The 26,824-nt window shown below is 51.8% G+C and overlaps 1 protein-coding gene across 1 annotated transcript in view; it reads right to left on the bottom strand.

Moving 5' to 3' along the window:
• Nucleotides 1-11,651: 11,651 nt before the first annotated feature.
• Nucleotides 11,652-26,824, bottom strand: part of Cd9 (CD9 molecule) — a 39,049-nt gene continuing 23,876 nt past the window's right edge. The window contains exons 2-8 of the mRNA XM_004668682.3: nt 25,468-25,570; nt 17,332-17,429; nt 16,652-16,726; nt 13,836-13,934; nt 13,634-13,723; nt 12,691-12,774; nt 11,652-12,136 (exon numbers count right to left, since the gene is read on the bottom strand). Coding sequence (XP_004668739.1) covers nt 12,071-12,136; nt 12,691-12,774; nt 13,634-13,723; nt 13,836-13,934; nt 16,652-16,726; nt 17,332-17,429; nt 25,468-25,570 — 615 coding nt within the window. The 3' untranslated portion in view covers nt 11,652-12,070. The remainder of the gene's footprint in view (nt 12,137-12,690; nt 12,775-13,633; nt 13,724-13,835; nt 13,935-16,651; nt 16,727-17,331; nt 17,430-25,467; nt 25,571-26,824) is intronic.

Raw genomic sequence — 26,824 nt, 5'->3', positions numbered from 1 at the left:
CTTTCTTGGTCCTTGGGTAGTTCTGTTGAGCCAGGGGAGGAGGTGTACCACCTCTTCAGGGCTCTGTGCCCAGAGCCATGCCCACCAGTTCTCCTTTTATCTCACTGGCCTTAAGCGGTCACTTGGTCCTTACACATGTAGTCACTTCTGGCAACATCTGTGCCCACCCTAGAGGGCACAGGAACCTGGGACCATCAGCAAGGGTCTCTGCCACCAACTGTGGGATGGATGATGGGGTCCAAGTTGGACCTTGAAGGGAAGAAGGACCTCGAGAGGATGGGGGGATTCTCAGTGGGGAGTACAGCAGGTGTTAGGGTAAAGTACTGACTTCAGGGAGGACTGAGTGCGGCCTGGGCGGAGGTGGAGCGGCCCGTTGGCGTGAGCAGGAAGAACGAGATCAAAACAGGCCTGCAAAGTGAGGTCAGGGGTGGAGACTGAGTAAAGGAAAGGTGGAGGGAGGCCTAATCAAAATCTAAGAGGATATAAATAAATCATATGGAATCCTCTGATTTTGGACAATGGAACACTCAGGAGCCATAGATCATTGCTAGAAAATTTTCAGTGCCAGGGATGGTATACCTTCCAGTGAGTTGGTGGTCAGGGAGGTCACTGATGCCCTCAAAACATGATAGGCCATTGCCGAAGCCCTTGGTTTCCCACCAGGAATCGATGGTAAGACCCTATTGCTGAAGACTCCACATACTTGGGCTGCAAGGCTACTGAGAAATCCTGCTGGAACTGAGCTGATAACCTCCTCCATGTAGACCAGCTAACAGAAAGCTGGAAGAAGCCATTGTACATGCAATTTTATGGGGGAAAGAGATACCACCAGTGAAGATACTCAACAGTGGACACTGCAAGCCTTAGAATTGGCCAGCCAGGCCAAATGAGCCAATGGGTGCAATAGTGGCATGTCTGTCATGGTGGAAACCAACTGCCCTCCAATTGGACTGGAGGCCTGCTCCAAGGGAGGAAATACATCCCTGATACTGAAAACTTAAAACAGGGGTTATCATGAGCCCTAGGGGTGTAACATCTGCTGCTGTCTGGCAAAATGTATATACTATGCTTATCAAACTGCCCAGTAAGCATTTCTCTTAATATTTATACCCTTATATTAATGCTACTCTCACTTTGGGTAGAGAATCTTCTCTTTTCAGATGGCAGTGACCTTGGGACGACTCAGAAGGTATCATGGTGCTGGAAAGAAGTGACTAGAGTACCGAGTAACATCCTGATCACACCTTCCAAGGCTCAGGTTCTAATGCGGAAGAGGTGGCGGAAAGAATGTAAGAGCCAAAGTAAGGGTAGGACTCCTTACAACGTGCTCCTACCAGACACAAAATGGCCTCGATATCCATGACCTCACAGTGCCTGACACTACTTACACAAGACCATCATAAGAGGGGGAAAAGATTATGACATCAAAATAAAAGAGAGACTGATTGAGATGGGGAGGGGATATGATGGAGAATGGAATTTCAAAGGGGAAAAGGTGGGGAGGGAGGGTATTAACATGGGATATTTTTTATAATCATGGAAAATGTTTTTAAAAATTGAGAAAAAATAAAATAAGATTAAAAAAAACCCAAAAAACAGAGGGCCCGGGCTGGCTGGGTCAGCCTCTGCAGTGTGTCCCCAGGAATGAATTTGGATGTACTGTGAGAGGTGGGCTCTTTTGGGGTTAACTCCTGGGGCTCCCACTGTCTCCTATGCCACGAATAAAAGATAAGGTTCATTTATTTTGGTTGGGAGGGCTTGGGGAAGGAACATGGACAAGCTCCAGGGCAGCAAGACAAAGTTGATGTGTTCTAAGGAAGGGATTCTTGTTTATTTATTTATTTATTTTTTTTTTTTTGTAGGGCAAATGTCAAAGTCAAAGTGGGAGCTGGGCAGTGTGGGCATGGATGTTAGCAAGAGACTGCTCGCTGCTGGGAAAGGCACCGCACCCACCGCGGAGCAGAGAAGCCTCAGACGACCCACGGGGGGCTTCCGGGGTCCTCTGCAGACAGCTGTGCCACTGGCGCCCTGCAAGTGAGGGCTCTGCAATTTTTCTGGGTGCTAAAGGTTCCCCCCCTTTTTTTTCCCCCAGTGTTAGGGGTTGAACCCCGGATCTCATGTCTGCTGGGCAATTGCTCTATCACATTAGCTACACCCTTGCCTCTCCCTGACTTATTTATTTATTTATTTTATAGGGTTTCACTCTGGTCCAGGCTGACCTGGAATGCACTATGTAATTTCAGGGTGGCCTCGAACTTACGGAGATCCTCCTACCTCTGCCTCCCGAGTGCTGGGATTAAAGGCGTGCGCCTCCACGCCCGGCTCCTGCCTTTTTAATATTACAATCAGTGATGCAGAGTGGTAGAGGTCAGAGCCTGAGATTCATAGTGTTGCCCACCTGTAATCCCAGTCCTCAGGAGGCTGAATGAGCCAGGAAGACCACAAGTTCGAGGTCAGCCTGGTCTACATACTGAGTCCCAGGCCAGCCAAGGTTACCTAAGGAAACCCTAACCCTCAAAAGCAAAACAAGCCGGGTGTGGTGGCGTACACTTTTAATCCCAGCATTCAGGAGGCAGAAGCAGGAGGATCGCTGTGAGTTCGAGGCCACCCTGAGACTACAGAGTGAATTCCAGGTCAGCCTGAGCTAGAGGGAGACCCTACCTCGAAAACAAAACAAAACGAAACAAACAAAAAGGCGAAACAAACCACAACACACAAACAACCTGGGCTTCAGTTACAATGTCATTATTGGGGGTCTGCTATGCGCCACACACATTTTTCTAATTGCGCCCCATATGCTGCATGAGATGGAGCCATGGTTGCTGGGATCCATGTACTGTCACACATTTTCCTGGCAAAAGTACTACAGTGGCTTTAGGCTGTAAAGCAGTCTTTATTCTGAATTTCAGTGTTCAGGCCTAGGTAATTACTGAAGCCTCTAATTATAGTGGAAGTGATGACTGCCTTTCCCTGCGAGGTGGGGCCTGCCTCTGGGGAAGGGAGTGGGGCCAACTTTCCCCTTCTAGTTTGTTCATTTCTGCTCACCTAACTACATTTATCATCATCATCATCACCATCATCATTATTTTTCGAAGTAGGGTCTCACTCTAGCCCAGGCTCACCTGGCATTCACTATGGAGTCTCAGGGTAGCCTCAAACTCACAGTGATCTCTTACTTCTGCCTCCGGAGTGCTGGGATTAAAGGTGTGTGCCACCACCCCCAGCCAATTTTTTTCTTTAAATATTATTTATTTATTTATTTATTTTTGCAAGGACACACATACACAGAGAGAGAGAGAGGGAGAGAGAGAGAGAAAGACTAAGCACATCAGGGCCTCTAGTCACTACAAAGTAACTCCAGGCACATGCGCCACTTTGAGCATCTGGCTTTACGTGGGTCCTGGGGAATCAAACTCTGGTTGTTAGGTTTTGCAGGCAAGTACCTCAACTGCTGAGCCATCTCTCCAGCTGTGCCCTACTTTTAGATTTTTTTTTTTTTTGGTTTTTCGAGGTAAGGTTTCACTCTAGCCCAGGCTGACCTGGAATTCACTATGGAGTCTCAGGGTGGCCTCGAACTCATGCAATCCTCCTACCTCTGCCTCCCAAGTGCTGGGATTAAAGGCGTGCGCCACCACGCCCGACTCTATTTTTAGAGTTTTTGAGGAGCTCCTGTGCTGGTTTCCATAGTGGGTAGACCATTTCACATTCTCACCAACAGCGTAGAAGAGCTCCCCATCCTTGTTAATGTTTGGCTTTTGTATTTTGTGTGCGTGTGTGTGTGTGTGTGTTTCCCCTGAGGAAGGGGCTCACTGTAGCCCAGGCTGACCGGCAACTCAATCTGTAGTTCCAGGCTGCCCTCAAACTCACAGGCGTGATCCTCCTGCCTCCTCTGCCTGGGATTAAAGGCTTGCCCATTCTACCTGGCACTGTGTGTGTGTGTGTGTGTGTGTGTGTGTGTTCAGAGAGAGAGAGGGGGAGACTTGGTGCATCAGGACCTCTGCAACTGCAGTCGAACGCCAGACACTTGCGCCACCTAGTGGGCATGCCTCACCTTTGTGCGTCTGGCTTAAGAGGGATGTGGAGAGAGATCAAACATGGGTCCTTAGGCTTTACAGGCAAGGGCCTTAACTGCTAACCCATCTCTCCAGTCCTTTTTTGTGTTTTTGAGAACAGCTATTCTAAGGGTGTGTGTGTGTGTGTGTGTGAGCGAGAGAGAGAGAAAAAAAATGGTGTCTCACTGTAGTTTTGATTTGCATTTTTCTAATGGCTAAATGACATTGAACTTTTCTTTTCCATACACTTGTTGAGCCTTTAATTAGGGAAGGTTGTAGGGGCCGGAGTTCAGAGGTATGGAGTTCAACATTCTGCAAGCCAGCTTTTTTTCTTTTTAATTTTTTTTTTTTGTTGATTTTATTTATTTATTTGAGAATGACAAAGAAAGAGGCACACACGCACACACACACACACACACACACACACAGATAGATAGATAGATAGAGAGAGAGAGAGAGAGAGAGAGAGAGAGAGAGAGAGGAAATGGTTGCACCAGGGCCTCCAGCCACTGCAAACAAACTCCAGATGCATGTGCCACCTTGTGCATCTGGCTTACATGGGTCTTGGGGAATCAAGCCTTGAACCGGGTTACTTTGGCTTCACAGGCAAGTACTTAACCGCTAAGCCATCTCAGCTTTTTCTAAGCCAAGTCAGCTTTTCCGTAGCGCGCAAGGGTACCTACAGCAGGAGAGCCATGCTTCTTGGTGGGGGGCAGGCAGGGCCTGGTAATCCCTCTCCCCAGTCACAGGGCTGGCAGCTGTTTCCTCTGGCTGTTAGGCACGGCTGGCCTCCTTGTTCTCTGAGTGACTCCTTGGGCCCCCGATCCTTAACCAGTTTCCTATATTAGATTCTCTGTGATGAATGAGCTAGTCTGCATTTTGTTTTGCTGGCTAGACCGCGATCGTGTGTTGGTGGCTTCACAATTTCTAACTGGCTACAACTGAAAGGAGATTACTTGTAGTATATGCCATAGCCGAACTGTTTGCAGGGCAAACAAGGAGACATTTGCTTTAATCAGCCGGAGCCTCCCAGGAGAGGTGACCTGCGCCCAGGTGGAACGCTCCTGCCTCTTTCTGCCTTTGTTTCTAAGCTGGTGGGTGGCAGGTGTCACTCACAGCTCTCCTCCCTCTTTGCCTTGCAACTCTTGGGCTTTGCCAGGGAGAATCTTGGAGGCATGGTGGTCAGTGACCGACCTCCTTGCTGGCCCAGAAGGAACCTAGAGAACAGCCTGATCCCGGAGGGGGTCAATGCTCATCTGGGAGCTGAGGTTTTCCAGGTCTAGCTGGGGCAGGAGGCCTGGTGGAAGAGCTGCAAGTTCTGTCTTAAAAAAAAAAAAAAAAAAAAATTATGGGGCTGGAGAAATGGCTTAGTGGTTAAGTGCTTGCCTGTGAAGCCTAAGGACCCTGGTTCAAGGCTCGATTCCCCAAGACCCATGTAAGCCAGAGGCACAACGGGATGCACGCGTCTGGAGTTCGTTTGCAATGGCTGGAAGCCCTGGTGCACCCATTCTCTCTCTATCCATTGCTTTCAAATAAACAAATAAAAATAAACAAAAAAATTAAAACAATTTAAGCTGGGCGTGGTGGCACACACCTTTAATCCCAGCACTTGGGAGGCAGAGGTAGGAGGATCGCCGTGAGTTCAAGGCCACCCTGAGACTTCTTAGTGAACTCCAGGTCAGCCTGGGTTAGAGTGAAACCCTACCTCGAAAAACCCAAAAAAACCCTAAAAACATAACAACAACACTAACAAAAAATTATTTATGGGAGAGAGAGAGAGAGAGAAAATTAGCATGCCAGGGCCTTTAGCCACTGCAACTGAACTCTAGAGGTGTGAGCCATCTTGTGCACATGTGCGACCTTACCTGCCTGCATCACTTGGTGCATATGGCTTATGTGGGTTCCAGGGAGCTGAACCTGGGTCCTTAGGCTTTTCAGGCAAGCACCTTAACCACGAAGCCGTCTCTCCAGGCCGGTTCTTTTTTTTTGGGGGGGGGGGCGGTTCTCAAGGTAGGGTCTTACTCTAGTCCAGGCTGACCTGGAATTCACTATGTGGTCTCAGGGTGGCCTCGAACTCACGGCGATCCTCCCACCTCTGCCTCCTGAGTGCTGGGACTGAAGGTGTGCACCACCACGCACGGCTCCACCCAGCTCTTTTTTGATGTCCTGACATTGTGTGTCTGTTACCCAGACATTCCGACAGTTCCCAGCGTGCCCAATAGTTTTTTGCTTTTCATCTTCGTTTTCTTTTAATCCAGAAAGTGGACGGGCAGGCTGGCCGCTCTTCCTTCCGTGTCTGTCTGCGCTGGCTCGGGGCAGCTCTGCGTGCCCCGCGCCAACCGCTCTCTCCTCGTGGGGCTCTCGTGGTCTCCTCCCTTGGAGACGGTTTCTGTCCACTTTCCTTTCTCTCTCCTTTCCTTCCTTCTCTCTTCTCCCTTCCTCCCTTTCCTTCTCTCCCTACCTCCTTTCCTTCCTTTGTCCATCCTCTCTCCTTCCCTCCTTCCTTTCTTCCCTCCTTCTTTCTCTCTTCAGGGTCTCAGGAAACCCAGGCTGGCTTGGAAGTCACTATATAGCCACGGCTGCCCTTGATGCTTCGCTTCCAGTGTCCTTTTAAGTGGAGGTGCGACGTTTCCATTCACCTTCATCAGAGCTGGGCCATCACTGGGCATGGTGATACAGCCTGTAATCCCAGCCCTCAGGAGGCTGACACGGGACTGTGAGTGTGAGGCCAGCCTTGGCTATATAGTGAGACCTTGGTTCAAAACAACACCCTTCCTCCCACACACAGAACAACAAAGTTCTCCCAACACAGGTCAGCTGCACCATCTGACTGCATCCCGTTCCCCACAGGTCGGGAAAGCTGCCGCCGCCCACGCTGGTGGTCTGAAGCTCAGGAGCTGGGCAGCTAGCTTTCAGTGCGCTCTGGGACATCACACGCTCTGTGTTTGCTATTTGTTGATGCTACTGCCACCAAAGCTGTTCTCATACACTGAAGTGCATGGAGTTTTTGACGTAGGGTCTCACTCTAGCCCAGGCTGACCTGGAACTCACTGTGCAGTATCAGGCTGGCCTCGAACTCACGGCGATCCTCCTACCTCTGCCTCCCCAGTGCTGGGATTAAAGGCGTGCGCCAGCATGCCTGTTAAGCGTAATTTTTTTTTTTAGTGCTGGGGATGGAACCTAGGGTCTCAGACATGCTAGACAAGTGCTGCGCCACTGAAGCTACATCCAGCTCTATAAATCTTTATTTTAAAATACTGCGCCCCCTTGTGCATCTGGCTAACATGGGACCTGGGGAACCGAGCCTCGAACCGGGGTCTGGCGCGCCCATTTTCTCTCTCTCCCCCTCTATCTGTCTTTCTCTCTGTGTCTGTCGCTCTCAAATAAATAAATAAATAATTTAAAAAAACACGAAAAAAAAAACAAAACAAAACTGTGCTAGCGGGGCGTGGTGGTGCACGTCTTTAATATCAGCACTTGCTCGGGAGGCAGAGGCAGGAGGCTCGCCGCGAGTTCGAGGCCACCCTGAGACTACAGAGTGAATTCCAGGTCAGCCTGAGCGAGTGAGACCCTACCTGAAAAAACAAACAAACAAACAAAACAGGAACAACTGTGCTAGGGCTGGAGAGATGGCTTAGTGGTTAAGGCGCTTGTTTGCAAAGCCAAGGACCCAGGGGTTCGATTCCCCGGGACCCATATAAAGCCAGATGCACAAGGTGGCACATGCGTCTGGGGGTTTGTTTGTTTGCAGTGGCTAGAGGCCCTGGTGCGCCCATTCTCTCTCCTCTTCAAATAATTAAATAAATAAAATATTAAAACCGCCCTGGATGTTTCATACCAAGGCAACTGAAGCCCGGGACCATGGGAGGTAACTCATTCCAGGGAGCAAGGAAGGCTTCATGGGCTTGCTTGAGGGCTGCGCCTGCAGTTTCTCCACGTGTCTCCTCCCAGCGTCATTCTGAGTCAGCTGGACAGAAGATTGGATCTACAGGTGCTGGTGACTGTGGCCCCCCAACTTCCTCTATGGAAAGGTTCTTGCAGAGCAGGGGAGATTCCAGGCTTTGATAAGGTTTGACCCTGCCTTTATGTCTGGAAAGGGAAGCAGATGGTTTGGGGAAATCCAATTTAAAAGGAAAAAAAAAAAAAAAATCAAATTAGCTCTCCAGGGGTCTGATGGCCAAGACAGAGAGGGGACAATTACATTAGCTGCTCGGACCTCACCAGGCCAGCCTGAAGGCAGAGGGCGGGTGAGGGGTGCCCTCTGGTTGCACGGGCCCGGGTGGGTTCCAACCACGGCTGAAGAGGAAGCTTGCTGGAGAGCGAAGATTTTATACACTGTGAGGCCCTGTGACCCATGAGCCATGGGTCTTGGGGAATCGAGCCTCGAACCAGGGTCCTTAGGCTTCATAGGCAAGCGCTTAACCGCTAAGCCATCTCTCCAGCCCCTGACCTGTTATTTCTACAACTGGGACAGTACAGTAAGTTTCGGAAGAAGAAGAAATCTAGTGCAGCGGAATGTTAATGGGACTTGAGGAGGCTGACCTGGCCGATCTTGCCCCACGTTTTGTAAAATAGGTATAGCTAACATAATCCGTGCCAATTTCTCCGTTTTCGAGTGCACAGTGCTCCGTCCCACAGCTGTCTTCACGAGAGTGTGTGACTGTCACCCTGCCCCTTTCCAGGACTTCATTATCCCTAACAGAAGCAACTCATTAAAGAGTAACTCCCTATTCTCTTGCTCCCGGTGGTTCTGAGTTACCTGTAATTTACTCTCTGTCTCTGACTTTGCCTCCTTCTAGGTGCTTCACATAATTATCATTACGAAACACTTGTCCTTTTGTGTCTGGCTTCTTTCGCTTACCACGGTGTCTTCAAGGTCCATTGATGCTGTGGAGTGCTATAGCTGCATCTCTTTATTTTCTTTTCAAGTTTTTATTAGCATGTATATATAACAAGCTTCATTATGACATTTTCATACATGGATATAATGCACTTTGATCACATTCACCCCTTTACCCTCCCTCTGTTGTCTCTCTTCCACTCCCATTCCTCTCTTCTCGTTTTTCTTTTTCTCCTTTTCTTTCTTTCTTTCCTCTCTCTCCTCCCACACCCAGGGGTCCATGCCCCTCAGGCTGGCTTAGAACCTGGAGCTTGCTCTGGAGCTGAGGCGGTCCTTGAACTCCTGATCTTCCTGCCTCCACCTCCCAAGTGCCACAATACTGGCTAAAACCGCATTTCTTTTTTTAAGGCCACATAAAACTCTCCTGTGGTCACCAGTTGCTATGAACCTGGGTGCTCTGATTCTTGAATGGAAGGAGTTTGGGGATAGTAGGATTCTTTCTAGTTTTTGCCTTAAAAAAGCATCTAAAAATTATTTGATAGAGACAGCGAAAATGGGCATGCCAAGGCCTCTAGCCACTGTAAATGAATTCCAGAAGCATGTGCCACCTTGTGCATCTGGCTTACGTGGGTCCTGGGGAATTGAACCTGGGTCCTTAGGCTTTGCAGATGAGTGCCTTAACAGTGATTTCTCCAGCCCTTGTTTTTGCTTTTTTTTTTTTTTTTAAATTGTTTTGTTTATTTTTAGTTGTTTTTCTTTGAGAGTGGCAGACAGAGAGAAAGAGGCAAAGAGAGGGAGAGACAGAGAGAGAATGGGCGCGCCAGGGCCTCCAGCCACTGCAAATGAACTCCAGACACATGCTCCACCTTGTGCATCTAGCTTACGTAGGTCCTGGGGAATCGAGCCTCAAACCGGGATCCTTAGGCTTCACAGGCAAGCACTTAATCAGTAAGCCATCTCTCAGCTCCTGTTTTTGTTTTTTTTTGAGACAAGGTATTACTATGTAGCTCAGTTTGGTCTTGAATTTACAGTTTTCCCACCTCAGCCTCCTGAGTGCTGAGAAGACAGGTACTTGCAAAAAACGTTACGAAGGTGCTGGAGAGATGGCTTAGCAGTTAAGGAGTTTACCTGCAAAGCCAACGGACCTAGGCTTGATTCCCCACAACTGTTAGCGAGATGTACAAGGGGGTGCATGCACCTGGAGTTCATTTGCAGTGGCTGGAGGCCTTGGCACGCCCATTCTCTTTCCCTCCCTCTTTCTCTGTCAAGTAAATAAATAAAAATAATAAAAAAATTTTTTAAATGCTATTAAGGCTGAATGTGATGGCACATGCTTTTAATCCCTCACTAGGCTGAGGTAGGAGGATCATCGTGAGTTCCAGGTCATCTTAAGACTACAGAGTAAATTCTAGGTCAGCCTGGGCTAGAGAAGACCCTACCTTGAAAAAGACAAAACAAAACAAACAAACAAAAAGTTATGAAAGGTTCTAAACTGAATCAAAGGGCCGGGAATAAAACTAGTTTTCCCCATGCTTTTGTCCTCTTCTTGCTGTATTTGCATGACTCTGTTGTTGATCTGTCTACATTCTTTAGGGGACTCAGTTACAGATGGTCTGATGCCCACCCTGCAGATTCTGGGATCTTGCCACCTATAAGCTGAGCTGTACCTAGTAGAACTGCCCTGGCATTTCAAGCTCGGAGGGCGATGCGGTAGCAGTTTGGGGCTTACACTCCTTGTTGTGTTCTGCTGGCCCACATCACCTCCTACACCTCCAGGCCACCATGTGCTCAGCTCCACTGCAGAGGGCCTGGCGCCCTGCAGGACCCACACCATCGAGATGAGAACTGCCATGCGGGTGCCTGTCACGGAGGTGCCAGATCTTACTTGAGGCTCTGCGTCCGTCCGTAAAGGTAAGAGTCGGCTCAGCCAGCTGCAGAGACTGCGTAGAGCTGAGTTCCGGTGACGGATCGCTGTGTGTGGGTATCTCACAGCGGTCCTGTCTCTTTGACTAAGCCCCAATGGGGATACAGTCAACCGATAAGAATGCTGAGACCTAGGCTGGGCGTGGTGGTGCACGCCTTTCATCCCAGCAGGGGTAGGCGGATCTCCATGAGTTCGAGCCCACCCTGAGACTACATAGTTAATTCCAGGTCAGCCCGGACCAGAGAGAGACCCTACCTCGAAAAACCAAATAAATAAATAAATAAAATAAATAAAAAGAAAAAAAGAATGCTGAGACCTGACTGCAGCAGATACCAGCATCTTGGTACTGAAGGCTCAGCAATAAGCAAGAGCCCAGCTACCACGGGACTCAAGTCCTGTTGTGTCCCTAAGACACGGACCACTGCTAACTGAGCTGGGACTCACGTTAGTGCTGACTCTGCTATTAACAACTGTGTGACGCTGGATCAAAAATCCCTCAATCTCTCTCATGTCTCCAGTTCCTCATGGTAAGTAGGGAGACCCGCTTTCCAACTCCTTTCTCATTTAATACGGCTGTGGTGTATTGTAGCTCAAAGAGCAGGGCAGGGTGGCTCCTACCTATAATGCCAGCATGAAGGAGGTTAATGCAGGAGGGACTGCCTGGGAAACACAGTGAACTCCAAACTAGTCTGCATTAGAGAGTGAAACTCTGTCTCAAAACAACGATAAACAAACAAACCAAAAAACAAAAAACCAAGTACTGAAAAACACTTGCGAACTCAGTGGCTCTAAGAAAATGATTTACAGGAAGCAAAACTCCAAACCAGCCCTTGGATATTGTTATAATCTTTTATTATGTATCAAATTGTCTTCAATATAACTTACAACCTGATTAAATTTGATAGACATTTTTATCTATTTAAAGGCAAAAAAAATTATCTTTATGTACAATATCTTCTGTCTAGAGTCTGGAAAATATAGTACCTTTCATTGCAGGATTCTTGCTCAACGTAACAAGCAAAAATAACCAACCAAAACAAACAAACAAACAAAAAAAAATAACAAAACAAAGCAAACCAGACCCCCGGGTCCCTCAGCTACAAAGGTCAATATTGAATAAAGCATTAAAATGACAAACACAGAATAACTTTTGTTTAGAAATGCGTAATGAACACTAATGTTAGTGGCAAAAATGATAATAATAATCCAACAGACTCCAGGGGCCAGTTTTCCTGCTCGGGGTGTAGATCGACTCTAGACCATCTCACGGCTCCGGCGGATAGCACAGCACAGGATCATGCTGAAGATCATGCCGAAAATCTGCAAGACAGGAGGAGCCGTGTGGATCCACGGAGGAAAGGAACGGAGAGACGCGAGTCATTCGGCCCCAGACAAGTGACCAGGGCAGCACCGTCCACAAGGCCACATGAACTCCTGAAGCTCGAGAGACCAGGGCTGGACACTGAGCAGGGAGGCTGGACTCACACTCTGAGAGTGGGGCAGCTAAGTGCTAACGTAGTGTTCTAGAAGCTTCCCGGAGAACACTCGGGTGAGATCCTTTACATACAGTAATTCGACCTTCAGATTCTGGATTATTTCAACAGAGCACACAAGGCAGGACTTGTCTTTGGTGCTGGAAACGGAACCTGGGGGCCTTGTGTACCCGGGTAAGCTTCCTACCCCTGAGCCGCACCCCGCGGGCCCCGCTTCCTAGAAGATGGACTGAACGCAGCTATCTGGGAAGGGAAGGGAACGACTACGTTAGCTGATGGAACCCGCGGCTTTTTTGACAGTGTCCGGCCAGAGCGCGTGGCTCAGCATCACCGATGATGAAGCACCCCCCCCCCGCCCCGGTGGGGGCACCCCACACTCACCATCACCACCGCAATGCCAATGCCCACCGCGCCGATGATGTGGAACTTGCTGTTGAAGACTTCCTGGATGGCCTCAGGGCAGGGCTGGGGGGGGGGGAGACAAACCCTGGGTTATACGCGACCCCACACCGCCTCCCTAGCAGGACCCTTGCCTCCCCCGGGGAAGGAGGCCTGGTGGACAGAGAACAAACAGGGAACAGGCGTATGTGGGGATAAGAGCCGTCCTGGCTGGCGGGGTAAAGGGGAACAGAGGTGGGTCCCTAAACTAACTTTCTCCCCCTACCCTTCCTTTACTTTCTCTCTTTTCTTTTTCTTTTTTTTTTTTGTGTGTGGGGAAGGTGAGGAAGGGTCTCACTCTTGCTCTGGCTGACCTGGAATTCACTCTGGAGACTCAGGGTGGCCTTGAACTTACAGTGATCCTCCTACCTCAGCCTCCAGAGTCCTGTGATTAAAGGTGTGCTTTTCCTTTTCCCTTCCCCTTCCCGTCTTCCTCCTCCTCCTTCTCTTCCTCCTCTTTCTCCTCCTCCTCCTCTCCTCTCCTCCTCCTATTTCTCCTCCTCCTATTTCTCCTCCTCTCCTCCTCCTCCTCCTATTTCTCCTCCTCTCCTCCTCCTCCTCCTATTTCTCCTCCTCTCCTCCTCCTCCTCCCCCCAGAGCCATGCTTGTCCTCCGAGGCTTGGGGACTTGGGCAGCAGAGGGTGGGCCCAGGGCGCTAGGACACTTTGACATGTCCCGTGTGGGCTTCGTTTGCTTGCTTTTGAGGAAAGCGGGCCCAGGGCAGGCAGGGGAGGCTCACTCCGGAGCCCAGTCCGCTTAAGAGGCTCTTTATGAGGCCCTTGGGCATCTTGCCCTCCAGGAAGAAGATGGCCGAGTTTACGCCCGCCTTCACGGGATGTGCCCGAGCAGCAGGGCAGGGGTCCCGGAGGGTGGCCCCTAAATTTACCTTAATCTGGATGCTTTCGAGAATGTCCTTCTTGGGGCAGATGTCTCTGACGAACTGCTCCACGCCTCCAGCTAAGCCACAGCAGTCCAGCTGTGGGGAGGAAGGCAGCCACGGGGGGGAGAGAGAGTGACGAAGACAAGACAAGACGGAGTCAAGCAGAGCCGAGGCGGCGGGGCTCGCGGGCACCCCTGCCCACACCTACCGCGTAATGGATGGCTTTCAGTGGTTCGCGCTGGGGGTCGTCCTTGGACTTCAGCTTGTTGTAGGTGTCCTTGTAGAACTCCTGCACTTCCTTAATCACCTGCGAGGGGCAGCCAAGACGGCAGCGTCACGCTACGGACGCTTGTTCGAGCCCCGGGGTATCCGCCACTGGAATCATCTCTCGGGACGGTGTGGCACCGCCCACCTTCTTCTTTCTGCCTCTTCTGGGAACTTGCCCCGGCTATCTGTCCTTCTGTTCCCTTCTGTTCTGGCTATCTGTTCCCTTCTCTCTCTGGTGGATCCCTTCAGCCTCACTTGCTTTAAAAAAACAGCATGTCTGTACCCTTGACACGCCCCCCCCACACACAATGAATCCACACACCAACCTACAACACTTTTCCCTTCAGCACCTTATTTATTTATTTATTTTTAAGTTGGAGGGCTGGAGAGATGGCTTAGTGGTTAAGGCCCTTGCCAGCACAAGCCTAATGACCCGGGTTTGATTCCCCAGGACCCATGTAAGGTCAGATGCACAAAGTGGTGCATGCATCTGGAGCTCATTTGCAGTGGGCTACAGTGGCTCTCTCTCTCTCTGCTTACAAAAAAATAATATTTAAGAGAATATTTGAAAATTTTTTTTGAATGTTTTTGAATATGAATGTTTTTTGGTGGTGCTGTGGATGGATCTCATGCAAGGCAAGTGTTCTTCCACATACCACATCCCCAGCCCTTATTTCTTTTTTAGAAAACTTAATTTATTTATCACTTATGTGTGTATGAATGTATGTGCAGACCAGAGACTCTTCACCATTCACTACAAATGATGCCTGGGCCACTTTCTGTGTCTGGCTCTACATAGGCCCTGGAGAATCAAACCTGGCACCTTTAACTGACAAACCATCTCCCAGCCCCTCTTCTTTCTTTCTTTTGTACTTTTAATTTTTTTGTTTACTTTTATTTATTTGAGAATGACAGAGAGAGAAAGAGACAGACAGATAGAGAGAGAGAGAGAGGGAGAATGAGCGCGCCAGGGCTTCCAGCCACTGCAAACAAACTCCAGATGCGTGCGCCCCCTTGTGCATCTGGCTAACGTGGATCCTGGGGAATCGAGCCTCGAACCAGGGTCCTTAGGCTTCACAGGCAAGTGCTTAACCACTAAGCCATCTCTCCAGCCCTCTCTTGTATTTTTTTAAAAAAAGTTTTGTTTTTATTTATTTGAGAGAGAGAGAGAACTAGAGGGAGGGAGGGAGACAGAATGGGTGCACCAGGGTCTTCAGCCATTGCAAACAAACTCCAGATGCATGAGCTACCAACCATGTGCATCTGGCTTACGTGGGTCCTGGGGAATCAAACCTGGTCCTTGGGCTTTGTAGGCAAGCGCCTTAACCGCTGGGCCATCTCCCCAGTCCATCCCTTCTTATTTCTGAGCTTGTATCACTTGGACAGCTTCTCCCTCCTCAAAGCAGGGTTTCTCCCCGCCAAACGTGGTAAGTGGCCCTTCCTAAAACACAGCACTGGCGTGCACCACCCTGCACCCAAGCTCCTTGGAGGGCCCCACAGAGGCCTCCTTGCAGCCATCCTCCGCCTCTGCCTGCTTTCCTCCTACAACTCCCTTCTGCTCCAGGTGAAGGTTCATGTTCCTTCTCCACAAGCCTCAACAACCCCCCTTCCCCACATCACCTTTTCAAGTCCCACCATAATGCTGTGCATAAGTCATGTGCGTGATATTTGTCAAACACATCTTTCTCCTGCGCTACATGACAAAGTCCCCAAAATTCAGGACACATGCCCACATTCGGGCACAGTATTCGGCATGGCTCTTGAACACATGTCACTGGGGCTGGAGAGATGGCTCAGCCTGCAAAGCCTGACAGCCCAGGTTTGATCCCCCGGTACCCAGGGAGAGCCAGATGCACAAAGTGACACATGGATCTGGAGTTCATTTGCAGCAGCCACATACACATTCTCTCTCTCTCTGTCTCTCTCTCTCCTGGGCATACACCTTTAATCCCAGTAGTCGGGAGGCAGAGGTAGGAGGATTACTGTGAATTCGAGGCCACCCTGACACTACCAAGTGAATTCCAGGCCAGCCTGGGCTACAGGGACACCCTATCTCAAAAAAACAAACAAAAAACCATGTCACTGAAAGACATGTTGTCCTAAGCAATCTTTTCGGGAGTTGGGGAAAGGACTGCTGAGGTATGCCAGTGAGCTCCCTGTGCCCCCACACCCTAGCTCCCCCGATGAATGTTTCCCAAACATTTTACTAGATGCCAACCACACAGGGCAGGATAAGCTCCGCATACCCAGCCGCACGACATGCTGGCAATGTGGGAATGTGCTCAGTGAGTTCAATGGCTGAAAGCCGACCATGGCGTCTGTTGGGAACCTGGGGTGGTTTGATTCAGGTGTTCCCCCATAGACTTAGGGGTTCTGAGTGCTAGGTTCTCAGCTGATGGAGATTTGGGAATTAACGCCTCCTGGAGGCAGTGTAGTGTTGGGGACGGGCTTATGGGTGCCAGTGTTTGGCACACTCTCCTGTTGCTACTGTCCATCTTGTGTTGGCCAGGGGGTGAGTTCCAGCCTCTGCTCATGCCATCGTTTTGCCCTGCCATCGTGAAGCTTCCCCCCTTGAGCCTGTAAACCAAAACAAACCTCTTCCCCCCACCCCCACCCCCACCCGCTCTTGGTCGGGTGATGTCTACCGGCAATGCGGACCTGGCTGCGACAGTGCCCTTTCCATTGTCATCACCCCCTCCAAATTTACAAACCCAAGTTACCGCAGGACCCAAGAGCTCTCTCTTGGGGTCAACCTACCTCATCCTTGTGGGAATATCCCCAGATGGCCGCGGCTATCTCAATGGCAAATATCACCAGGAGGAAACCAAAGAACTAGAAGGCAAAAGGGACGGAGTGAGGGGGACCGCAGCCAGCCAGCAAGGACAGGGGCGAATGGTGACAGTGTGGGAAGCGGGCATGTGGGGGGCGCACACACACGGGCATCCTAAGAGGGGCAGGGAAGGGGTCGACCAAAAAAAAAAAAAAAAAAAAAAGAGCTGGGAGGGCCGTAACGTGAGAGGGTGCCCATCCCTGGGGAAAGTGTGGGTGCAGCAACCCCCAAACTGGTATTCAATAGGATGTGAGAAGTCAGGGGGCGAGAAAAACCGCCGCCGCTGCTCAGAAAACGGGAAGTCAGAGGCACTGAACTCATCCTAGGAGCTGGGGAATACAGACAGCCACTTTGAAGTAACAGGGGAGAGGGCAACAGTGCCCGTGGATTCGGGGTCAGAGCAGCCAGGTACCCGGGGAAAGGGGAGGCAAAGTCAGCTGCTGAGGGAAGGGCGTGGGGCAGTGCCTGCAGGGGAGGGACCAGGGCCCGGAGCAAGGGACCCTGGGGACTGTCCTCTTGCCACCCACTCCACCTGTTCTATGCAATGGGCAGGAGGAAGCGGGGCAAGGGTTAGCGTGGGTGGAGGCAGCACCCATGGGAAACTCACCAGTCCCAGCATGCACTGGGACTCCTGCACGGCTCCACAGCAGCCCAGGAAACCCACCAGCATCATGAGGGCGCCAGCTCCAATCAGAATGTAGACTCCTTGGGGGGCGGGGGAAGAGGGGAAGGAAAAGGACCTGGGGATGAGGCTGCAGGCCCAAGACTGGTTCCTGAAGGGGCTCCTCCTCCACCTTCCCTCTCCCCCACCCCCCCACACCATTTGTTAACTCAACCCCAGGGAAGGAGGGCCGTCTTTAACAAAATTGCCTCCACCATCTCTGCTCCAGGCTCCTCCCACTGGCCTCTCGCAGGACCTGCACTCCTACCTCACCCCTGGCCTTCCTGGAAGGGGCCCTTAGGACACATCCAAGAATATCCATAGGGGCCGGGCATGGTGGCGCACGCCTTTAACCCCAGCACCGGGGGGAGGCAGAGGTAGGAGGATCGCCATGAGTTCGAGGCCACCCTGAGAGTACATAGTGAATTCCAGGTCAGCCTGGGCTAGAGTGAGACCCCCCCCCCCACCTCAGAACACCAAAGAGAATATCCAGAGGAACGCCAGATTCAACTTAGGATAGCACACAATCCATTTGAGCTAATTAATGTAGACCCTTCTGACTGGAACTCGTGTCTTGGGACTTGGGTAGCCCTTAGCACCCCACCTTCTCCCCTCAGGATGCTGTTAGAGCAAGCTCCCAGCAGGAAGAAGCTTGGCGTACTTCACTCTGGGGAGACCCCACTTTGCCCGATTTCGATCCCGAGGCCCCCTTGTTTGCTGCTAGGAATCTGCGGGGAACAGGTGTCCTAACATTCAAGTCCCTTGTCTCAGTGCAGAGGACACATCCGCGGTACGGAAAGATGCGTGTTTCAGTTCCAATGCTGCCACCATCTCTGCCGTGATCTTGAGTTAGGACATGCTTCCTCCCTGGGCCTCAATTTCCTTAACTTAAATTCTGTCTCTTGACATTAAAGAAGCTAATTGTTAGAAGATCCCGAGAGATCCCTTTAAGCACACTGAAGAGATGGGATGGTTGACATGCAGCAAATCCAGGTTAAGGGTGAAAAAGATCCTTTGTGCTAGTGACGTGGTGAGTGACGTCACTCCTAAGTGTGACGAAGAGAAGGCAGGTGTGGTGGTTTGATTCACGTGTTCCCCCATTTGTTCTGAATGCTAGGTTCCCAGCTAATAGAAATTTGGGAATTAACGCCTCCTGGAGGCAGTGTATTATTGGGGGAGGCTTACGGGTGTTATAGTTTCCCCTTGCCAGTGTTTGGCACACTCTCCTGTTGCTATGGTCCACCTTGTGTTGGCCAGAGGGTGATGTCCACCCTCTGCTCATGCCATCGTTTCCCCCTGGAGCCTGTAAGCCAAAATAAACCTCTTCTCCCCCTCCCCACAAGCTGCTCTTGGTCCAGTGATTTCTACCAGCAGTGTGAGCCAGACTGAGACAGCCGGGAAGGACAGGGATGTGTACATCACGAGCCATCTTGAGAAGCCAGAGCTGACCAGTGGGGAGTGCCCTGGCGACCCCTCCACGGCAGGCCGCACCCCACAGGGCCTTCTCATCTTGGAGCCGCAGCCTCGTCCTAGCCCACCCACCCGGGGCTGGGTGGGGGGAGGTCACTGTCGCATGGGAGGGGAACACTGCCTTGAAGGTCAGCTCTGTGACCCCAGGGAAGCCACTTAACCTCTCCGTGTAAGTCCCCCCCCCCCCACCAAGGTAGGGTTTCACTCTAGTCCAGGCTGACCTGGAATTCACTATGGAGTTTCAGGGTGGCCTCGAACTCATGGTGATCCTTCTACCAGGCTGTGTAAGTTGTTTTTTTTTTTTTTTTGCTTTTAAAACAAAAAATGTTTATTATTTTTTTTCCTGTTCAAGTTTTGATCTGCAAAAATGGGATGATGGGGGGGGGGGGCGGGGGCTGAGGATTCAGCCCCACCGCCTAGCCCGCATAAAAAGTCCTGGCCTTGGGATCCCCCCTCCCCCCCCAGGCGCAGCACGAGGAGGTCGTTGGTGGGGCATGCCTGGGATGCCAGCACTTGGGAGGTGAGGATTAGAAGTTCAAGGTCATCCTCACAGGTGCCGCGAGGGACACGTGCCAGCTGTTCATCATCTCAGTAAAACGGGGGTCGAGTGACTGCTGTTAAAAACCATGTTGAGGAGCCGGGCATGGTGGCGCACGTCTTTAATCCCAGCACTCGGGAGGCAGAGGTAGGAGGATCGCCGTGAGTTCAAGGCCACCCTGAGACTACAGAGTTAATTCCAGGTCAGCCTGGACCAGAGTGAGACCCTACCTCACAAAACCAAAAAAACAAACCATGTTGAGGGCTAGAGAGATGGCTTAGCGGTTGAGCGCTTGCCTATGAAGCCTAAGGACCCCGGTTCGAGGCTCAGTTCCCCAGGTTCCATGTTAGCCAGATGCACAAGGGGGCGCACGCGTCTGGAGTTCGTTTGCAGAGGCTGGAGGCCCTGGCACGCCCATTCTCTCTCTCTCCCTCTATCTGTCTTTCTCTGTGTCTGTCGCTCTCAAGTAAATAAATAAAAAATTAAAAAAAAAAACATGTTGAGTTTCATACACTCGTTCTTCTCCACAACACGCTGTGCAAGGGGATCTGCAGGTGGGTGACATGGTGGCTTCGCCGTGCAGCTCTCAGCACGGGGCTGCCGGGAGCGTTTGTGCCTCTCGCCTGTCCCCAATCTGCCGTGACGTTGGGTCACGTGTGGGCTTACTGGCAAACCCCACGGTGGATGAATGTGGGTATTGTTCCCGTGCCTGCCCGGCCCGCACTGGGCAGGGGGACAAACGTGGCTTGTTCTGGAGTCCAATGCAGCGGGGCCACATGCTGGGACGGGGGGTGGGGTGGGGGGGGCAGCGCAGTCCCGTGCATGGCTCCCTGGGAAGGAATGCCAGCCTTTCTCTGTTCCTCACTCTGCCAAGGGGACACCAGTGACTGAGCCAGTCGAACAACCCTGGTTTCTCCCTTGTGCATTGGGCTGGGGGTGGGGGGGGAGGAGGCAGCAAAGGATGAGGTCACTGCTTTGAGCCGCAGAGCAGGGGCTGAATAAGTGGGGGACGGTGTATGAAGAGATCAAAGGGGTTTATGAGCACAGGAAACACAGTCAAGTGGGAAACAGACAGACAGATGTGTCCACACCCCAGTACAGGAGCCTCGTAGCAAAAGTCGGGGCAGCCCTGAGTGACTAAGGGCATTTCCCACGTGAAGAGAGTGCGCTCCCCGCCTGGGCCCCTCGGTTCCTAGGACAGAGAGCCGCACTTTGCGGAGGAAGGTTGTCTAAACGATGGAAATCTGGCTGGCTTTAAATCTTGCTTGGACAACTGCATTCCGGGGAGCCTCTGGCAGCCCCATCCAGTGCGGAGCGAGATGCAAGCTGGGCAGCAGCCATCAGGCTCTGGGGTGGCCCATCTGGAAGCGGGTCCCCCGCCCTGAAGAAGCCACGGAACCCACAAAGGGATCCCGTCACTTTTGTTCTCCTTGGTCCCGCTGAGCACCACTTTCACTGTGCCGTTTGGACGGGACGGCCCACTGCCTCCCTCTGGGACAGCGGCTTGCAGCCCTGAGAGGCTGGCACGGATAAGTGGCAAAGTGTTCCCTTTTGTGAGGTCAGTGAGTGGCAGCTTTCACTCATGGGAAGTTGTGTGTCACAGGGCTGCCTTCAGGAATGCCACGTTCAGTGGCTTAAAGGCTGCTCAATTCTGCCTTCTTGTTGGCTGACATTATAGGCTTAGTTAAGAAAAAAGGGGTGTGAGGGGGCACTGGAGGGATGGCTTAGTGGTTAAGGCGTTTGTCCACAAAGGCAAAGGACCCAAGGTTCAATTCCCCAGGACCCACGTTAGCCAGATGCACAAGGGGGGGGGGGGGCGCATGCTTCTGAAGTTCGTTTGTATCGGCTGGACGCCCTGGCGCGCCCATTCTCTCTCTCTCTCTCTCTCTCTCTACCTCTTTCTCTCTGTCAAATAAGTAAATAAACAAATAAACATAGAATATTTTTTTTAAGAAAGAAAGGGGTGGGAGGAGTGGCTTAGCGGTTAAGGCGCTTGCCTGCGAAGCCTAAGGACCCATGTTTGATCTCTCTCCAGATCCCACATAAGCCAGATGCACAAAGGTGAGGCACAAGGTCACGCATGCCCACTAGGTGGCGCAACCATCTAGAGTTCCACTGCAGTGGCTGAGGCCCTGGCATGCCAATTCTCTCTCTCTCTCTAAAAAAAAAAAAAAAAAAAGGATTGGCATAGCAATAGCGTACGCATGCGTGTCCTTTGCACAGGAAGAAATGACATTCTCTCCCACCTGTGGATGAGGGTTCTGGGCAGGCTAGGAGAGGCCACAGCTGTTTCCTGCCAGGGCCCCTCCCCACCTGGCAAACAGGACTCTTCACCTCCGTGGGTGGAAGAGGACATGATGTGTCAGAGTTACTTAGTTTATTATCTCCAAATAACTGGCCCTGCTCTGCCCCACCCAAAGGCTGTCTTGCTTCCCGTACCCTCCATGGCTGGCTCTTCTCATTATTAAGCACCACAGTGGAATTCCACCTGCTGAGCACGGGAATCATCATCAACACGGGGCAGGAAGGGCACCCGTGGCCTCTGGCCTGGCTACCCAGGCTCCTCCACTCAGCGGTCACGGCTCAGGAGAGACCCTGGGTGGAGAGGAGCTGCTGGCCTGGACCAAGAAAACGAAGTCCCCCAGCAAGTTTGAGGCCTGGGTTTCAGGACCTTGCTGATGGACCAGATCTCCCAGGGGCCTGCACTAGAGAGAAGACCCAAGTGAGGCCGTCAGCTGGCGTGGATACGCGCTCTGAACTTGCTCCTCTGCCCGGTCGGGCACTCTTTTCTCTACTGCGCAAGCTGTGGCTCACCTACAGAAAGACATCCCTGGGTTTTGTAATTTCCCTGGGTAGAACTGGCACTCCCAGCTCACCGGCTAGGAAGATGATGGGCCACAGTCCAGTGGAAAGGAGGAACAGAGGGCAAAAGCCTCTTTGGCTCTCTGCCCACGAACAATTATTCCTTTTCCCAAAGTATTAACGGACACACAGGCGGGACCCAGCCAGACCCACACGCCACTCAGCTTGCTGACATTCTAGCGTCTCTTGTACTATCTGGTTCCTGGGCTTCTGGAACCAAGACAAAGCCTTTTGAAGCTATAGCCTTGCTGGGCCTGGTGGTGAAGTTCTATAAGCTTGGCAGCTTGGAAAGCTGAGGCAGGAAATTGTGAGTTCAAGGCCTGCCTGAACTACAGAGTGAGTTTAAGGGCATTCTGGACCACCAGTGAGACTCTTTCTCAAAATGTTTTAAAAAGGGCTGGGGATGTAACTCGGTGTTAAGAGTGGTGCCTAGGGCTGGAGGGATGGCTTAGCGGTTAAGGCGTTTGCCTGCAAAGCCAAAGGAGCCAGGTTCGATTCCCCAGGACCCATGTTAGCCAGATGCACAAGGGGGCGCATGCGTCTGGAGTTCGTCTGCAGTGGCTGGAGGCCCTGGCGAGCCCATTCTCTCTCTCTCTGTCAAATAAATAAAATATATTAGAAGAAGAGTGGTGCCTAGCATGCAGGAGGCTCTGGGTTCTAGGCCCCATACCAACCCTTCCTTCACCCTGCCAACTCGAAACAAATAAACCCTCCCCCAAACACCGAGCATTGTTCCCTAGGAAGGGGGTCCACCTGGAAAGGAACTGGGTTCTGACAGAGGGCAGTGGCTGCTAGCCTCCAGCCATGGACCGCTATCTCTGCGACTGCCTTCAAATCACCCTGTCGCTCCAGCGAGGGCTGTGGGCCGCCAGCAGGACCTGAACCCCGGGAGGTCTCCAGAGATAGTCGCAGCTTCCTCACCCATGTGGCCACCACCCTCTTCCCTCCTGGCACCTATCACCCATGTGGAGGCTTTCCTCTCCTTTGTGAAGTAAAAAGGCCCAAAGAGCTCCATTCTCCCCTGACAATGTGGAGTGATGGGAACTCCCCTCACAGGCTCGCAGGATGGTACCAGAGGTGGCCGAGGATGGAGTCCCGGCGCTGCCTCTTGAGGGATAGGACCTCGCATGGTGAGTGGCTGTGAGATGGAGTCATCTGTTGCTCCTGAAGGGGACGGAGCTGTTTGACTACGATACTAAGCAAGCCAGCAACCACTACCAGGGGGCGGGGGGGGTGGTGTCTTCCTCCCGGGTCACCCGTTTACCACGGAAACCCTTTCCTCCCAGATCTAAAAATGTACAGGGAGCCAGAGTTCCGGATAGCAAACAGACCAACAAACTAACCGGGTGATCAGGAGCAGCCAGAGTAACGGGAAGGTCCTTTTGGAAGGCTCGCTTTTTTTTTAAAAAAAACTTTATTTATTTATTTGACAGAAAAAGAGGGAGAGAGATTGGGCGCGCCAGGGCCTCCAGCCACTGAGAACGAACTCCAGACACGTGTGCCCCCTTGTGCATCTGGTTAGTGCGGGTCCTGGGGAATTGAACCAGGGTCCTTTGGCTTTGCAGGCAAACACCTTAACTGCTAAGCCATCTGTCCAGCCCCCACCCTGCTCTTTGTGCAAAGTGCTGCCCTGCACAGGTCACTTCCTCCTGCTCTAAAGTGTGGCATTCTGGGGCCGGGCGTGGTGGCACACGCCTTTAATCCCAGCACTTGGGAGGCAGAGGTAGGAGGATCGCTGTGAATTCAAGGCCACCCTGAGACTCTTTAGTGAATTCCAGGTCAGTCTGAGCTAGAGTGAGACCCTACCTTGTAAAACCAAAAAGGAGTGGCATCTTGAGCCTACCACAGACTCACAAAAAATGCTGTTGCTAGAACAAGTCAGGGCACTATGGAAACCTGCCTAAAAACCTTGCCTGTAGTTAAAAAAAAAAAAAAAAAAAAAAAAAAAAGCCCAAACCCAAAACCACTGTGCATTTTTTCCCTTCATATTCTTCCTGACAACAGGGAACCACACCCAGCGCCCCTTTCCAGTGGACACCGAAAAGCAGAGAGGCCAGAAGTGTCCAGTGCGCTCAGGTACTATGTTACTCAAAGAGCCAGTGGGAAGGACCCCACGTCCCCCTGACTGTGTGGGGCCCCAGGGAGGACGGACGGGCAGCCTGGAGGCAGGCCCTGAGCCCTCATTCCTGGAGCTGGGGGGGGAGAGAGCCCTGTCAGGCTGCTTCTCCAACTTCTGTAAAAATAACTTTAGTGGGTGGGAAGGAAGTGACCAGCTCACGCTCGGAGCCTGATGGCATGACAGCAGCACCCTACAAATAGGGCCCCCTCGCTTCCCACAAGTGAAATGTCCTGACCCCCACCCACCCTGGGCACAAGCCAAACCAGGGAGACCGTGTTCACACTCAGAAGCCGGGCACCGGGGGCCTCGGCGGCCTGTCCTCCTGACCTAGCTGCGAGGGGCGGAACGGGGCCGGGGGGGACACCAAAGAGACCGCCTGGAAAGGAGAACCCCACTCAGCTGCTAGAAGCTGGGGTCCCTTCCTAAGAAGTTTCCTGTGATGCTGGCAATGGAGCCCAGGGCAGCATGCATGCTCAGCGAGTGCCTCCACAGAGACCCTTCCCCATTTATTCTGATGATATAGCCAGGAGATGGGTCTTCCTCTGGGCCTGAGTCCTGGATGAAATGGTAGGGAGAGCCCCGAGCCTCTTCCTGGCCCTGCACAGCCCCCCTAGGCCAAGGGTTTCTGACCTAAGAAAGCGGCTGGGCGTGGTGGGGCACGCCTTTAATTCCAGCACTGGGGGAGGCAGAGGTAGGAGGACGGCTGTGAGTTCAAGGCCACCCTGAAACTACAGAGTGAATTCCAGGTCAGCTCTGTGCTAGAGGGAGACCTACCTCAAGAAACAAAAACCAAACAAACAAACAAAAAAGAAGATGATGGGGCCCAAGAAACACAGGTAATCAGGAAAGAACACTGGGCATGTGAAGAGACTCCTAAGCTCTCGAATGGAGCAGATTTCGCATCACAGGACCGTCAAAATGCCAAGCTCAGGCGGCGAGAAAACAAACCACATTAGTCAGATGCAAATTCGTGGGCACAGCTACAGAAAAGCGCCCGACTCGAAGGGACCATTCTCTTGCAGGCCCAAGTCCGGTGTCAACGGGGGGGGGGGGGGGGGTCTCGTGAGCTGAGGAACTACCAACCCCCCCTCACCTGTGTAGAAGCTGGAGTTGTTGTTTTCTTGCTCAAAGATGCTCTTGGTCTGAGAGTCGAATCGGAGCCATAAGCCAATGGCAAGGACAGCAATTCCAGCAAGCTGCAAGATACGTGAAATGTGGCGTCAGCCCTGGCTGCTTGGGACAACATGCCAAAGAGACTTTGGAACCACCCTCCCCTTCTGTCTCCCAAGGAGAGCTGCCAGTGGCACGAGCCAGAGGCTGTGCAGAGTCACTCCGTGCGTCAAAAAGACCAGGGAGCCAGGAAGACACAAGCCCCAGGGGATGGTACAGCAGTAGATGGGTGACAATAAATACCACAGAGCAGTGGAGACAAACCACTCTGGCTGCAGACAACGCCATGAGCACAACTCACAATGGTCAACCAAAGCAGAGGCCACAGAACTCACACAGAATGATTCCTACAGTCAGATCACACTGTTTAACCACACGCATACACACGTATACGCGCACAGAACTCACATGGTACGATTCCTGCACTCAGATCACACCGTTTAACCGCACGCATGCACACATACATGTGCAGGATAACTAAGGGAAACAGAAGGCACCGATCGTGGAGTGGCTTGGCAGAGGGAGAGGGTACTCATGGAGGAACATGGTTGGTGCGTATCTGGGGCTTTCAGCCTTTTCACTTACTGGGCTCTGCAGCTCAGGCTGGTCATGCATTCCTGCCTCAAGCTATCCTTCTGCCTCAGCCCAAGTGTCCCTCATACCAGGCACAATATTCTAATTTTATTTTATTTTGTTTTTTTGGTTTTCAAAGTACAGTTTCACTCTAGCTCAGGCTGCCCCGGATTTCACTATGTAGTCTCAGCGTGGCCTCGAACTCACGGCGATCCTCCTATCTCTACTTCCCGAATGCTGGGATTAAAGGCGTGCGCCACCATACCCGGCGACATTCTAATTTTTGACTTAGGAGATTGTTATAGAGACAAGAGCACACACACGCACGGGGGAGGGAAGCCACAGTGTCCTTGGAGACCCCGCACTGCCGGGCGCATGATGTATCAGAGCTGCCCCTCGCTTCTCCACACCGGGGCCCTTTATGCTCCAGCTAACCCCTGGGCTGGCACTGTTGAAGCGGCTGCTGGGAAGGAGGCCTCTTGCCAGGCAGCTGAGCTCTCGCCGCTGGTACCAGGGCTTGCCCAGGAGTGACTCATAGCCCTCCAGTGCAGTGGCCGGCTGGCTGTGGGAGAGGGACCTGATTTTGAGGTCCATCCACCTCAATAGAGACAGCATCACGTCACTTATCCCACTCGCCCGGGGAGTTCTCTGTGGTACGGAAAGGTCCCTTTTCACTCCCGTCTCTTACATCTGTTTTGGTTCCACCA

Source organism: Jaculus jaculus, chromosome 23 (assembly GCF_020740685.1).
Source record: "Jaculus jaculus isolate mJacJac1 chromosome 23, mJacJac1.mat.Y.cur, whole genome shotgun sequence".
Lineage (NCBI taxonomy): Eukaryota > Metazoa > Chordata > Mammalia > Rodentia > Dipodidae > Jaculus > Jaculus jaculus.
The sequence above is the reverse complement of the archived record's forward strand: the minus strand, read 5'-3'. Positions and strand labels throughout refer to the sequence as shown.